The sequence below is a fragment of the Frankliniella occidentalis genome, unplaced genomic scaffold, assembly GCF_000697945.3.
Source record: "Frankliniella occidentalis isolate FOCC.00 unplaced genomic scaffold, Focc_3.1 Scaffold11, whole genome shotgun sequence".
In the NCBI taxonomy this organism is placed as follows: Eukaryota; Metazoa; Arthropoda; class Insecta; order Thysanoptera; family Thripidae; genus Frankliniella; species Frankliniella occidentalis.
The window spans coordinates 3,094,644-3,109,534 of NW_026267141.1; the positions used below are offsets into that span (position 1 = coordinate 3,094,644).

The 14,891-nt window shown below is 48.0% G+C and overlaps 3 protein-coding genes across 3 annotated transcripts; 1 reads left to right on the forward strand and 2 right to left on the reverse strand.

Moving 5' to 3' along the window:
• The first annotated feature begins 1,215 nt into the window (after positions 1-1,215).
• Positions 1,216-4,535, forward strand: LOC127752387 (gustatory and odorant receptor 22-like). The gene is made up of 5 exons (XM_052277699.1): positions 1,216-1,360; positions 2,086-2,351; positions 2,662-3,108; positions 3,180-3,371; positions 4,350-4,535. The coding sequence occupies exons 1-5, from the start codon at positions 1,216-1,218 to the stop codon at positions 4,533-4,535; spliced, it is 1,236 nt and encodes a 411-aa protein (XP_052133659.1).
• On the reverse strand, positions 3,995-9,552 carry LOC113217129 (uncharacterized). The gene is made up of 2 exons (XM_026436968.2): positions 9,301-9,552; positions 3,995-6,375 (listed from the first exon to the last, which is right to left on the reverse strand). The coding sequence occupies exon 2, from the start codon at positions 6,347-6,349 to the stop codon at positions 5,234-5,236; it is 1,116 nt and encodes a 371-aa protein (XP_026292753.2). The 5' UTR covers positions 6,350-6,375; positions 9,301-9,552; the 3' UTR covers positions 3,995-5,233.
• A 3,050-nt stretch (positions 9,553-12,602) lies between these two features.
• On the reverse strand, positions 12,603-14,832 carry LOC113216959 (uncharacterized). The gene is made up of 6 exons (XM_026436799.2): positions 14,632-14,832; positions 14,101-14,302; positions 13,940-13,992; positions 13,771-13,806; positions 12,901-13,033; positions 12,603-12,765 (listed from the first exon to the last, which is right to left on the reverse strand). The coding sequence occupies exons 1-6, from the start codon at positions 14,704-14,706 to the stop codon at positions 12,650-12,652; spliced, it is 615 nt and encodes a 204-aa protein (XP_026292584.1). The 5' UTR covers positions 14,707-14,832; the 3' UTR covers positions 12,603-12,649.
• Between the last annotated feature and the right edge of the window lie 59 nt (positions 14,833-14,891).

A 14,891-nucleotide genomic window follows, 5' to 3' on the forward strand; every position in this document is an offset into this window, starting at 1 on the left:
CTCCCTGCGCACGGGGGCCGGGGACCAGGACCCGCCGGTGCGACTCGCGGCTCACGGTGGGCACGTGGACGTCGTGAAACTGCTCGTCAGCGAGGGCGCCGACGTCATCAAGTGCGACGACGTCAACGAGTGCCTGTCGTTCCTATAGACACGATGGAAGTTTTTGACGTTACTCTAAGACTATGTACCAGAGTTGAGATTATTTTTACTTTTCAGTGCCGTGCTGTTGTGTCGTCGCCCTGACACGCGGGTTGCACGTAACCACTATGAAGAACCACGCACAGGGATCTATTTTTCCTTGTACTATCGAACGGTCGCTGGTAGACAAGTTAATCACCCGCCGCTGAGCGAGGCCATTTACAACGTCCGGAGACGTAATCACGTGGCGTGTGACGACGTACGTTCCATGCCGTGGGCAATAGCCGCACTAGCTCAATGCGTTCTCGAGTTATTGTGGTTACAAAAAAACAAACAAACAAACAAACAAACTTCACAGTGTAATCATTGTTACTAATATCGGCTATCGCTTGGCCAATAATGATTTTGAAAAAAAGAGCAAAAAAAACAAAACAACAACTGTTGTTTTTTTATGTATGTATATGCTACAGCAGCTTCGGTATGGTCAATTATATCTCTCGTAAACGGTTGCGTTGCATTTTATGATTGGTATGATATAATTTTTCACTTGACTCAAAGTATTTCCCAATGCTTTGAGCGATAATGACGTATGGTAAAGAATCATCTTACAAACCAATAAAAAAAATCCTTAAATTGTTAAAAGCAACGCGACGGGTCCTAGCGACGTTCCAATCTCAGCGTAGCTGCATTCGTCACCACAGTAGCCCTTTTCCCAAACCTCGGCCGCACAGAGCGAGTTGAAATAGAAATATCGCATGAGGTGCGCGTGCGTGCGCCTGAAAATCACTAATATTTGATTGTGATTGGAAGGAGAAGTAAACTTAGTTGTGTGGGGGAGGGGTGCCGCTGAGGGAGGGGGAGGGGGGGTAGAACCGTACACAGGGAGGTGGCAGGAAGAGATATCCTCCAAGAATTGGTGCCACATCCCTATCTATACAAACCTCAATATTTGGTCTTAATTTAGAGAGAGAGAGAGGGAAAGAGAGAGGGAGAGAGAGGGGGGGGGAGGGGAGAGGGGGGTAGGTGGTAGGGGCTGCACCCCTACTCCGATTGAAGCCATTTTTAGTCCTTGTCGGGATGGGATGGGGACGCCAGCAAGCCGGGGTGGTGCTCCCCAAGAACGTCAAGGATGCCCCGGAGAAGGATCCGCGGCCGCTCACCATGGCCGAGGAGATGAAGCCATTGCTCGTGGTGATGCGCCAAATTTTTCTCATGCCAATCCGTGAGTCCCTACCAGCTTAGCTCGGGATCAGGCCGACTACCTCACCTCACTACCTCACCTCCATACTTCTCAGCAAGAAGTCAGGTCTTTTTCAGTTTATATCTTTTCGTATTGGTGAAATCATCGACCTGGTTTATTTTTATTGTATAGTTTATAGAGGGAGTCGCTCGCTTGGCATTTCTTAATGGTGATGGTCGAAAGTAGTGATGTGAACTGAAATGTTTCTCTCATTGGAACGAGTTGGGCGGCAAAAGTGGTTTTACGTCGCTTAGGGGATCTTAGGGGCATATAAATAGGTTATTGCGACTCCACGATACGGATTGTCCAGAAAGTACCACCAAATTACTCAAGATTGAAAAAATTTGTAAAAACGGTATCTTGGCGCCTGCGAGTCTCGGGGTAGGCCATCCCGCAGTACACGTATGCACTGCAGGCACCATATTGCCTACCTACCAGGCGCTATACGAGAGCAGGACAGGTTTGCAGCGGCGAATGACGGATGAACTATCTTAGTGATCCTTGATAGTGTGGCTCTGACTCCAGCTCACGGAGCAAGAAGAATAGGGGGTAGCACGTAAAGGTTGCTGATTGGTCGAGCCTTCACCCACCGGCGTGACGAAGGAGCGGGAAACTCTTGACCAATTGGGAACCTTTATGATCTACCCACCACTCTCCTTCCTCCGATAGCCGAAGTACACTACTCATGACGCGTCACTTCACGCCAGATTTCCCCGGCGACGGCTCAGCCAAGTTCACGCTGCGCTCCGGGACCATGTACTTCAACTACGTCGGCTGCGGCATCTTCATCGTGGACTCGGCGCAGGAGGCCGTGTACCGCATGACGGTGCTTCTGGACTGCAAGAACTTCAGCGACGCCGTGTTCCAGACCTTCTTCTACATCCTCTTGCATACGCACTTCTTCACCCCGTTTCTACACTGGCCCGCTGCGCCAGGCTTCGTCCGCTACCTCGACCGCTGGACCGAATTCCAGGTCAAGTTCTTGTCTGACAAATCAGAACTAATTTAATAGCTATGTATCTATGAAGTCCCTATAGAGCTAAAAACGGAGCTTGAAAATTAAGTCGGAAAATTTAAACCATAATTTTGTACGTTTTGGGGCCTTTTAAATTCACAACATTATTGTACATCTACAATGACTTTTTGTTGTTAATCAAACTTGCGAAAATTGTCGGAAATATACCTTTATATTGGGAGCAGAGGGAACAGGCACCCTCGGATAAAATATGTCGAATGCCTGCAAGGGCGGGAACGGGATGCGAACCTGCGGTCTGCTGCTGCAGGGCCGCTTCCGGCGGGTGACGGGGCGGCCGCTGGCCCTCTCGGTGCGGCCGCTGGCGCTGCACAAGAGCGTGGCCGCGCTGCTCGTGCCGCTGGTGCTCTGCTGCATCACGGCGCTCACCATGAAGACGGCCAACTGGAAGAACCAGCCGCTGGGCTGGATCGCCGCCGCCTTCCAGGCGTGCGTGCCGGCCTTCTGGGACGTCCTGGGCACCGCGGTGGTCAACGCGTCCACCGCGCTGGCGGGGCACTTCAGGGAGGAGGTGACGGCGGCCGGTGGCGTCCCGGAGCCGTCCAGGGTGCGCGCCTACCGCGAGCTGTGGCTGGAGCTGCGCGAGCTCACGGAGGGCACCACCAAGGCCTGGGGCGTCTGCACCATGCACTACGTCCTCGTAGCCACGGCGTCCGTCCTCGTCGCCGGCTTTGGCGTTCTCGCCCAGTGCACGGAGGTGCGTTCGTCGCCTTGAGTGGGTTGCCGTCCGGTGTCGAACCCAGACCTAAACCAGCCCAACTTGCGCAGGGCATCTCCAACCCCATCCTGTTCACGGTCATGTTCCTCATCTCGGTGGACTCGCTGTGGCACATCTCGGTGCTGTGCTCGGCGGGGCACCGCATGCAGGGCAGCGTGGGCGGCGCCGCCCGGGACGTGCTGCTGTCCATGCGCACCAGCGGCCGAGCCGGCGGCCCCGACATGGAGCTGCTGCAGAGCGAGGTGAGCAGGCCGAGTGGTCCCAATGGTCCCTACTCACTTACTCCAAGCGCCCGCGCCCAACTTGCGTCCAATTCGCAAAACTCCTCAAACACAGAGACTAGAGATATGAGACTTCCAGTCCGAGACATGAGACGGACATGAGACAGACACGAGACTTCCGGCCTCAGACATGAGACTTTGCCCCTGGTGCCCCTCCGACCGAGGACCGAGGTCATGTCCGGTCTCAGGGACCGTCTCAGGTCCGTCTCAGGTCCGTCTCAGGTCCAGTCGCAGGTTTTTTAGTCTCATGTACCCCCAGCCAAAACGCGCAACTAAACTCTGATGAACTAGCATAGCGTGTACTGAGTTCTGTAAACATGGCCCGCTTACGCATTTTTTAATACGCTAGTATGAAGAAATTTGTTCATACCAGAACAAATTTCTTCAAACTGGCGTAGTGAAAAATTCGTCAGCGGAGTATGTTTACTGAACTCAGTAAGCTATGAATAAAAATGTTCATAAGCAGATTTTAGTGTGTAGTGTATTGTGAGGAGGGGGGCAGCTTTTAATCCTTACATCTTGTTGCTGCGGGTGTTTTTTTTTTGTCCCATCTGTTGGTGTCGGTACTAGCGCACTTCACTAACTCGCAGACTAGCATACTGTTTTAATTAAAAAATACAAGTTTTACAGAATAATTGTACAGAATAGAATGGTATATATGAACTAGACACTTGACAGCTTACAAAATCCAAAACGTTTTAGACTTTAAACGTTTCTAAAGCAATAGTATTTCCTCTATTCTGCTAACCTTCCCTCTTAAGTTTCAGTCCTGTGTCACCTTAAAGAGAGGGAAATGTTGCCTGGTAGTAAAAGTTTTTAGATGCTTCTTAAGTTTAATAACTTTAACGAGAAAGTACAGAGCCAGAACGACATTGCTCTATTTTCCAGTCGGAAAGACGCATCGTTATTTCAGCATTCTACCTTTTGTTTTCTACTCAGGTGAATTATTTTCTGATTGTGATGAGGAAACCCCCTGTCATCTCCTTGTACGGGTACATCACTCTCAAGCTCACGCTCACCGTCACCGTAAGTAACAAGGCATTGCGGGGCAACTACTATCACCATCACTTGCTCCCATCTGGGACAAATTGGACAAATCTAGTTCCTATTTCTCATCAGTTCTGATTTCCACGTTACAGATTCTGGAAACGCTAATGACTTACCTCTGCGTGCTCTTGTCGTTCGCAGTTAGCTTCCAATTTGCGCCCTAACTCATGTTACCATGTGGATCCAATACACAGCACTGTGTATCAACACACACACAGTAGTGCGCCAGTAAGGCGCCATGGGCCGTCTCTTCCTACAACATACGTTATTTACTTTGCGTCCCTAAAAGATACGTTGTGTTCAGTACGTCTCTAAAACATACTTTATGTTCGGTACGCCCAGCGTATCTTTTAGAGACTTACTGTACCAACGCATTCTCTAGGAGGGAACCGGCGCCTGGGAAAGGTAAAACTACACTATTGGGCAAACAGAATATTCAATTAAAAAGCCAAAATTTCCTATATAGTTGTTATTTAAAATATTGAAACAGAGTTCAACCAGCGCCCGACTAGAGACGTTGTAACTGCGTGTGACTTTTATTTTGGTACTATCGTTTGTTATTTTAGATTTATATTCGTAGTTAAATCATGGATCCACGTAATCACGGGATGAAGAAAGCTTTGTATGCTATATTTACTGAGTAACAAATACTGGCGCTCTAGCGAATCGATAGATATAAGTAGTATGAATGGTATTCGTACTACTGATATAACTCAGTTGAGGCGGTGATGTGAGAAATTACCAGACCCAGTTACAGAAGTATTCTATCGTAAACTCTACAGTGACCACACCGAGCAGGTGGCCGAGTCGGACGTGCGGTCCGCGGAGCCGAGCATGCTGTCAGCGAGGACCGGGTAAGCTTCTTGGAACGCGACCCAGTCCTTGGAGTTGGCCAGAGTCTCCATGTTGTCCATGACGATGGCCGTGAGCCGGCGGCGCAGAGGTCTGTTGAGGATCTCGTGGAAGCCGGCGGCGTGCAGCACCTTCAAGGCATACGGGGCGTCGCAGGTCCAGAGCCTCAGCGAGCAAACTTCGCGGAGCTCCGGAACCATGTACTTGTCGGCGAGCAGCAGGAGCTCTACCTCCCTAGCACCCCAGTTTTTTATCGAGTCCGTGTAAAGGAACTCCAAAAACTTCTCTACAGCGCTTTTAGAGAAGTCTACCAACTCTACGCGGCCCTCTTTAGCTTCCTTGAAACTCCCCGTCATCAGCATCCTGTCCAGCACTGGGCTGCGGAGTGCCAGGACCATGCGGTGGGCGGGCAGCTCCACGCCCTCGACCACCAGCTTGCTGTCGCAGAGGTGGCCTTTCAAGCGGGCTTGGTTGAAGCAGAGACGGACGCCTGCGGGGGCGGGTACGTCGGTGATATCGTACACCATGAAACGAACAGCCACCCTTTGGAAGGTATCAGCGGGCAGCGATAAAACATTTTCAAATGATTTTCCATCCAAGACAACGTGCTTCGACACAACTGATGTATCTGATGTCGGTTGGGGTAATTGTTGCTGCGTGGCTGCGTTTTGTGGTGCCTTCTTAGTAGCAGGCCATCCGACCATCACGCAGTGCACTATGGGCGGAGTTGCGCACAGGGTCTTACTTTTTCTCAATGATAATGATATATGATTCAAGAGAACCGGCGCCGGCACATAGAGTGGCTGGGGTGAATTGGAGAACATGTGGCTTGGCGGTTGCCCCATAACTACAACATGTCGGTTAACTGGTTGACTGCCTCCTGATTTGCTATAGCGGAGGACAGGTTCAAATGAGGCGCGCCCGTCCTTTGTCTTCACTTCAGCGAGGGAGCACTCACCCTGCTTCTTCAAGGTATCAGTACGAGCTGTATACTCAACGAGATGCAATAAGCGCATCTCGGGGTGCGGCTTAGCATCCATGGGGGAGGAAGCTCGGTTCGTGTGAACTGAAACAAAAACATGGGTCATTGTAAACCAGGGGGGCTGTTACGGGACGGGCTTAGCCCAGCCCGCTACAAAATTTGTTGAATAAAGAAAAGAAGAGACGTAGAGCACAAAATTAGTTCTGTGCTACGGAATATAATTTTCTCTTAAACATTGGGCATCGCCCCTCTTGCGGTGGGATCATCCGAAAAGTTCGTCCCTGGTGATTATAAAAAAGCGTACATTTCCAGGTAATAATAATTAATCAAAATGTTCATTTTTAACTTTTACAAAGTTCTACGTTTCGTCTTCGACATGGGTTTTGGGGGGTTGGATATTGACAATAATTAATTAGCACCTCCAAATTCCACTTTTTAAAGTTACACGACGGTCTGACCAAAAAACAAGGTTATAGAGCAATTCTTGTAAAGTGGTATGCATCGGAGTTGGAGGATGAGTGGCCAAGAAAAAGTCGCTCTTAGTCCCCTACCTGTATTTAGCTGAAATTGAGCCTAATACCCCAGGGGCGGATTAAGGTCCGGCTGACAGGGAGGGGGGGGGATGCACTGGCGGTTGCCTACATACAGGGTTTTTTGTGATTTTTGACTACCTTTCAGGCGTCTCTCTAGAGACGACAGGGGGGGGGGGAGATCGCCCCCCTGCCGCTCCCTTAGTCCCGTGGAGGATGAGTGGTCAAGGAAAAGCTCGAGGAAAAGTGGTTCTTCGTCCCCTATCTGTATTTACCTGTAATAATGCCTATAATAAAAGAAGGGACCCGAGAGATGTTTGGTCAAGAAAAAGTCGTTTTTAGTCCCCTACCTCTATTTACCTGAAATTTGGCCTAATTACCCGTATTTACCTGTAATTACGACCGTCTGGAAAACCGCTTATCTCTGGAGACCGTTTGGAAAACCGCTTAAATGACTTTTTGCACATTTTGAAATATTGGTATCAAAATGATCCCTGAGGGACGCTGATTCTAATGACACCAATATCTCAAAATGTGTAAAAAAACGTTAACAATTCTTGTTAACTGGAAACGAACCCATGGTTGGGGACATTTAGTCGCTTTAGGTGTTTTGGGAACTTTAAAGGCAACCCAAGCATTCTTTAAATTGTTGACGTGTCTTTTTGCATGGTGTCTTTTTGCATAATGGACTTCTTATTTTATAACTGCTTACAATTTTCCGCGTAGCGGCGCGTAACCTAAAGATACCTAGTTTTCCGCGAGCGTGATTCTCACACCTTAAGTTTCACGCAGCCAATCAGGAATCGAATTTCATCAGGCAGGGCGAGAGAATCACGCCTGGCGTGCAAATCCACACTTAATTTGACACTATTTTTCACGAGGGCGGCACGCGCGCGCGGAGCGGACTACCCAGCGCAAGGTGTTCATTGTTGGGCTGTTACCCAGACGCGGTTCAAAATGCAACAGGTGGTGTTGAACGATCTCGCGCCTCCCCTCTGCTCCCCTCTGTATGGCAGAAACAGGTTCGTTTAAAAAGTCATTTAAGCGGTTTTCCACGGCCTGCAAAGGTAAGCGGTTTTCCAGACGGTTGCCAGAGGTTAGCGGTTTTCCAGACGGTCGCCAGAGGTAAGCGACTTTCTAAACGGTCGCTAGAGCGTGAGCGGTTTTCATTCTCGCGTTTCGAATTACGCCTGTATAGAGAGAGAAAGAGAGGGCCCCTGGAGGATGAGTAGTCAAGGAAAGTGGTTCTAGTCCCCGAACTGTGCTTACCTGTAACAAGACCTACACTGAAATCCGTTTTGTGATACTTTTACTGAATTTTTGCGATAACTGGTGTTTTGCGATTCCCGCGCTAATGGGCATGATAACTACAAAAAATGTGATAAAAGTATGACAACTGTGTCGGTGATCACTGGAGAAACTAATGTTACCGAGGGAACGTTTCATCATGTGACCAAGCCAGGTAACGTTTCCTGATGCAACCTACCCCATGCAGAAGGATAGGGCCGTCACAAACAGGTTCCACCGCCAAACAGTTCCTGGTTTGGTTGCGTCAAGAAACGCACTGAAAAGAAAATACATTAGTGCTAAGGACATGCCGGTCATCAAGGCCTGTTGCTGGATCAAGAACATTTTTGTTGCTAACCGTGCGACACTGTCCCTCAATCTACGACCGACTGTTCTTGAGCCACCTACATTGTCGTTAGGCCAAGGACCGTTGTCGCATGGTTAGCAACATATGCTCTAACAAGGGAAGGTTTTTAGGTGTTACACACCAATTTCGCTGGGCGCGATACATATTGCAGGGGACATATGAAGATTAAGATTGGCACCGGTTTTAGCTGCCCATACCATGTTTTTCGTTTGTTTTGGACAATTTTTAGTAGGAAAACATCATAAAAGCAGCAAAAATGTGATCTTCAAATGCGTATATCTCCGGAACCGTTTGAGCTACACCGTCCAGATTTTGCACAGAGGTAGTCTGCATAGATCCCTTAATCGTCTCAAACTATGAGAAGAGTCGAAAAAAATTGTTGAAATGGTCCGAAATCCAAGTCGAAATCCAAGTAAGGAAGGTGCACATAGTTTGGGGGGGGGGGGGGGCTCGTTTCATCTAAAAAAAATTCATCTAAAGTAATTTTTAATTAAAAATAGTTTTTACTAAAAATTGTCCAAAACAAACGAAATACATAGTATGGGCAGCTAAAACCGGTGCCAATCTTAATGTACATATGTCCCCTGCAATATGTATCGCGCCCAGCGAAATTGGTGTGTATAAACACCTAAAAACCTTCCCTTGTAAGCATAAAAGCATATGTTCTTGGAGCTGATCCAAGAGCAAAATGTTCTTGGGGGTGTTACAGCTGTCCTTAGCACTAATGTATTTTTTTTTCAGTGCGTTCCCTCAGTAACATTAGTTTTTCCAGTGCAGATTCCTGTATTTTCAGTGAAACTGTTTGTGCATTTGGTTTGAACTTACCACGCTCTCCGGATGTCAAGAAGGAAAAAACGTCTTACTGTCGAAACCAGCGGTTGACAATCTTGAAATCGCCTGGGCGGAACTGCGCACGATACTGTCCCTCTTCGTAAAGCGTACTTAATCAGTATAAAGTATTTATAAGAATAGCTCGAAACTCAACTTCGAAATTATGAACAAAGTAACCACTGGAAACCGTCACGATAGCTTCTGCTCTGCTCAGAAGTGTGTCCGTCAAGACAGCACGCCACACTGAACCGGCGACCATCGAAGTGAGTAGCTTGGGTTGGGCGATGCAGGGGGAATAACTCTGACGGGCCGCTATCTCGAAGTAGTGCACAGTACACACGCTGGCATCATGGCCGGCTCAAGGACACGGGCATGTCGACAGCACCCGACGAACAAAGCAAAACGGGTATTCCCTGCTTAACCTCTTTTGGCTGAGTGCCAAAGGTTTGTAAAAACAGGTTTGTCGATATTTTATTAAACTACACTGTAAATCAAACTATGTACATAGTACACTCTTCCTTGTGTGTACTTACTTGAAAGCACGAAGCGCGCACAAGGAAGTATGTGCCTGGCAGGGCACACACTAGGAAGTGTGTACATTCGTGGCACACACTTCTTAGTGTGTACGCGCAACATAGCGTAGCGCTACGGCAAGTACCAGGCACAAACTTTCTTGTGCGTGCTTTCAAGGACACACAAGGAAGAGTGCACTATGTACACAGTGATTTTCTTTGAAACGTGAGCAGAACTATTTTCCAGTGTTATAACCAACCAGTTCTCCGTAAGCTTACGAAACAAATTCAGTGGCCTCTTGCTAACTGTCGCCTGGCTAACTGTCGTGAGCGAGAGAGATAGATGTAGAAAAATAAAAATAGTGCGTTTTATGTGAGCTGACCGCCAGCTTCGGTGGCTCGCCCGACTCGCCTACCGGAGAAGTTGAGAGAGAGTTAGTAATGCAAATCAATTGTTTGTAAGGATTTCCATGAGATTGCATGGAAATGCTCCACCCCCGACGCACCTTATTGCCAGGGCTATCACGGAGCCTGGTTAGCCAGCCAAAGCCCCGGATAACGACATTCCGTTCTCCCTCTCCACCCGTCCCTCACCTTGTTCCAAAGGTGAGGGCGGAGCGGGAGGGAAGGGACGGGACGACGGAACGTCGTCTAGGAGGCTATCTCTGTAAGATCGGTCGAACGAAAGAACGAACGAACGAGCGAGCGAACGAGCGACGGGACAACACTGATAAACCAAGTGTTCAACTGCTCAACACCTGTAAGTGTGCAACCGCAAGTTTAATACTTGCAAGTGTTAAATTCAGTAGTAGTACACTTGCAAGTGTTCAACTCTCCTGTTGCACACTTCTCTATATCGGGCGCTTACTGTGGGGGAAGTGTTTAACAGAGGAGTTGCACACTTACAAGTGCACAAATACCGAGTTGAACACTTGCAACTGTGCTACTACTGAATTGTACACTTGCAAGTATTGAACTTGCGGTTGCACACTTACAAGTGTTGAGCAGTTGAACACTTGGTTTATCAGTGAAGTGTAAATGAGCTTATTAAACCATTTAAATTTACTGCAATCTATGAAATGACATATTTTAAAGGAACGTTATTACCCACGTCGCACCGTTCGATCGTTCGTTCGTTCCACCGCTCTTAAAGAGATAGCCTCTAGCCCGGGCGAACCGCGGCCACTATCTGGGCAGCTCCAGGGAGCGCATGGTGAACTGATGGGTAGGCAGGCCCGCCGGCCGTCTGTGCGCAAGTGGTAGCCCACCAACCAGGCGCCTTGAGAGAAAAGTGTCGGTGTTGTTTATACAAAAGAAGGTGTTCCCAAGTTGGCTTGTATTGACGTGTATAAGACTTTATGTGGATGTCTTCGAAGAAGCACTGGTATATATTAGTTTATCCAAAATCACGCTCGCATCTTATGAACTCTGTATCCACCTTTGGGTAAAGGTGGATTCAGAGTTCCCTAGAAGCAAGCGTGATTTTCACGCCCGGCGTGATGGAAGTCGATCCCTGATTGACTCCGTGAAGCTTGCGAAGCGTGAAAATCACGCCTGGCGTGAAAATAACGCTTGCGTTTCGTGAACTCTAAATCCACACTTAAGCAAAATCAACAAAACAAAATAAACCAGTAAAAATAATCGTCAATATTGTGGACACAGCTCGTCTCTTCTTTCTAAACACAAATTTGAAGGTGAATCTGCTAAAAATCTGTAAAAAAAAATTGGAGTAACTTTACCCTTTTGGGTGACGTAACGCTCACTCAAGAAAATCGGGTGATTAATTTTATCGACCCTTGGAAGAGTAATTTTACTACATACATGGGTAGGTAAAATTCTCAACCCACGGGGTGAAATTTTTGATCTCATGGTAGAGTGTATTTACTAACCCACGAGGTTAAAACAGAATGATCTCCACCTCGGGTATGAAGCTGAACCGTATGAAAAAAATGTGTCACCCTACTGAGAGTTGAACCTCGGACTTTCCGATTACGGATCCGAGCCTTTAACCACGGCGCTACCCGCGCCTACCTAGCGAGAGACACGCTGGCTCATAGTGTAGTGTCTTTCCTCCGGAGTGCTCCGTGACTTCTATTTGTAATTTTACCCTCGGGGGCGTGAAAAACATTGTTTTCATCCAGGAGGGGTAATTTTACCAACAAACAGTAGGCGAAATTTACTCTGTAATTACCTGCCCAAATGCTGATTTTGTCTCACCATTCTTAGATAAATCGAGGGGGAAATCACTTGCGAAATAGTTCGTACACCTTCCCCCGAAATAGTCCGAAATAAAGGCGAAATAGAGGCGAAATAGAGCGAAATAAAGACGAAATAGACGCGAAATAGTCGGTGAAATAGTCGCGAAATACCCCTGAAACACTCCGAAATAGCGCGAAATAGCCTGAAATAACCCGAAATAGGCGGGAAATAGCCGAAATGGCAGGAGAAATAACCGAAATGGTAGGAGAAATACTACGAAATAGTCCGTACGCTACGAACCCTAGTGATTTCCCCCTCGAGATAAATAGTTGTGTGGGAGATAAATTACTTTTTACCAACCCATTATTAGGGTAAATTTGGATTACCGAATGGGAGACAAAAATTACTCTCCCAATTTGAGACAAAATTACTCCTGATTTTTTACAGCACGTCAACTCGCGCACCACTCGCATTCCGACTCGTCGAACTCGAACCTTGTCGGACTCCGACTTGCTCGGAGTCCCTAACTACATACATCACTCTGACTATGTTTGGTGCACATGTAGCTGGTAAATAAGAAGTTGCTTTTGCGTTATTTTTAAATACATTTATTTACACGGAATACATGCCATCTACCGCCCAATCAGAGGCACGTAGTTGACTGGGTTGAACTGGTTTAGCTCTCTGGCAGCAGAGTTGAAGAGGTTGAACCCGAGCGTGGGTGCAGCCGTGAGTTGACTGAGTGTGGCTGCGAAGCACAGAGAAGTTACGATTAAAAGTACGTATCGCTTACAAGATTCTGTTGCTTTTTAGGCAGAGCAACAAGTGCGTATATTCAGCTATTCTTCAGGATTGCCCCTAGCCCCTGTAAAACTTAACTTACGGGACTGAGAGAGGCACTGGTTGACGGTCAGCATCAGGCTGTTCTGGAAGACGGGGTCAAAGGCACGCGAGGGGAAGAGAGCGCCCATGAGCGCGGCGGCGCCCTGAGGTTGTAGCGGATAGTTGGGCTGCATCTGCGAAAGCAATAATCGACATTAATTTATGTATAAGAAATAAAAGCGACACAATTATCGACGATTACTTCGGCACAGGATGAACCGGGGATCTAGGATGCGACATTCATTCGACTCAGATAGCTCCTCCGGCCGCTCTAGTAGTGGATCCGAGAACTTCACGGTAAAAACAATGCTCGATTTAAGAGGGGAAAGGAAAATTTTGTAGACAGACTCATATTATCAGGGAATCTCATCAAAAAGAAGGACTATTCCCTCCTTTTTTTGCTGTGCACGCGAAGGTAAACTATTCGATCCCAAATTGAGATTAATTTGAGCCCAATAAATTTGATTACAACTGTACCTAAGATTATCAAGTACATTGAACTCGATGATTCAAGAAAGTGTATTTGCATATGATACAAGAACGCGCTTTCCTGCGTGCTCCTCCTCCCCCGTCGTGCCCCGCAGCCGCTCCCCGGGGAGCAGGGCAAGGTGGCAAGGTGGTGATAGGGGTGGCCGCGCCCAGGCCTGACCGGGCCCGACCAGGTTGCCAATCAATATTGACTACAGAGTGGACAGTCGCACCGGCCAGGGACGATTATGTTGTCATTTCACCAGCCAGTAACGCAGTTTGCTTTAGAGACTGATGGATAGGCAGTTTGGTCCTTCACCGTTCACCCCCCTCCCCCCACAAACAACAAAAAACAATTGTTTAAAACTATCTTTTTCCTCCCTTCACTTCGGTCGCTACTTACAAAACCCAATCGTTGAGCGGCACACGCCAGCAGACACTGGTTTAAAAACACACAAAGAAAATGTTATCGTGTTAGGGAGAAGTATTGGCATCAATAAATTCGACGAAATGGATGGACTAATTAGTTGTTTGATTCGAGAGAAACGGACAGATGTGTGCGGTGCACTTACCTGGCCAGACTGAGACACGGGCAGGACTTGCCGCTGCAACTCCACGACGTCGACTGAAAATTGGGAGAAAAACGTTCTAATTTCCTGGGGAGGACATTCTATCATGTCGGAATCATCTTAAATATTTAGTAGGTTTGTAGGTTTGTTTAGAATTTTCTTACGGTCCGTTGAGGGCACGGTCTGCCGGCACTGGAGGAGCACTGAGTTTTGCGGCGAGTACGGCGTCGGCAGCAGTAGCTGGGGCTGCGGCTGGGGCTGCAGCTGGGGGGGTTGCAGCTGCTGCTGGGGAGGTTGCGGCTGCTGCTGCGGTTGCTGCGGTAGGGAGGGGCTGGCGGTGGTCGGAGTGGAGGACGAGAGCTGGGCCTAATACGCAAGACGCCATCCACACCAGAATCATATTAAAGCCAGAGATTCACTAGGAAAACAAAGGTGTTATTGAGGCACGTCATTTAGACCTGCTAAATGTTTTTCACGCTCTCGCCTTATTTGCAAAGGAATTTTAAGTGTTGGAGTCACTAAATTTAAGGAGACAGGCAGCTATCAAAATAGCTCTCTAGAGACGACAGGGGGGGGGGGGGATCTGCCCATCCTCCGCCTGACCAGTGCTCCGCAACTTATTACTTAACTGTCTTAAACGGTATATTAAGAGTTAAAGTTCAGAGCCTGAATCTGGGGCCCGGATCCACACTGACCTGGGAGCCAACAGCAAACCACATGAGCAATAAGGCGGCTGTGAAACTCAGCACACTTTCAGGAATAGTCGCCATTGTGCTTTAAAAATTGGACAAAAAGAACTCACACAACGACACTTAATAATAAATAAAACTGATGCTGCGTGTGCACTGCAGTCTACTGGCACGAACATAAAGCAGGCTCAGGGCGAATGGGGCTCTTATATAGCCGCGGACAGGCAATTTTCACTGAGCTTCCCGGTCCCTGCTCCTACGAGGCA

What these genes read in the sequence shown, in the direction of transcription:
- LOC127752387 (XM_052277699.1), top strand. Translation starts at nt 1,216, where the DNA reads ATGGGATGGGGACGCCAGCAAGCCGGGGTGGTGCTCCCCAAGAACGTC. An exon ending in ACCGCTGGACCGAATTCCAG is followed by an intron (nt 2,352 to 2,661) that starts GTCAAGTTCTTG and finishes CTGCTGCTGCAG; the next exon opens with GGCCGCTTCCGGCGGGTGAC. An exon ending in TTCTCGCCCAGTGCACGGAG is followed by an intron (nt 3,109 to 3,179) that starts GTGCGTTCGTCG and finishes CAACTTGCGCAG; the next exon opens with GGCATCTCCAACCCCATCCT.
- LOC113216959 (XM_026436799.2), bottom strand. Translation starts at nt 14,706, where the DNA reads ATGGCGACTATTCCTGAAAGTGTGCTGAGTTTCACAGCCGCCTTATTG. An exon ending in GGTTTGCTGTTGGCTCCCAG is followed by an intron (nt 14,303 to 14,631) that starts GTCAGTGTGGAT and finishes CTTGCGTATTAG; the next exon opens with GCCCAGCTCTCGTCCTCCAC. An exon ending in GACCGTGCCCTCAACGGACC is followed by an intron (nt 13,993 to 14,100) that starts GTAAGAAAATTC and finishes CCCAATTTTCAG; the next exon opens with TCGACGTCGTGGAGTTGCAG.
- LOC113217129 (XM_026436968.2), bottom strand. Translation starts at nt 6,349, where the DNA reads ATGGATGCTAAGCCGCACCCCGAGATGCGCTTATTGCATCTCGTTGAG.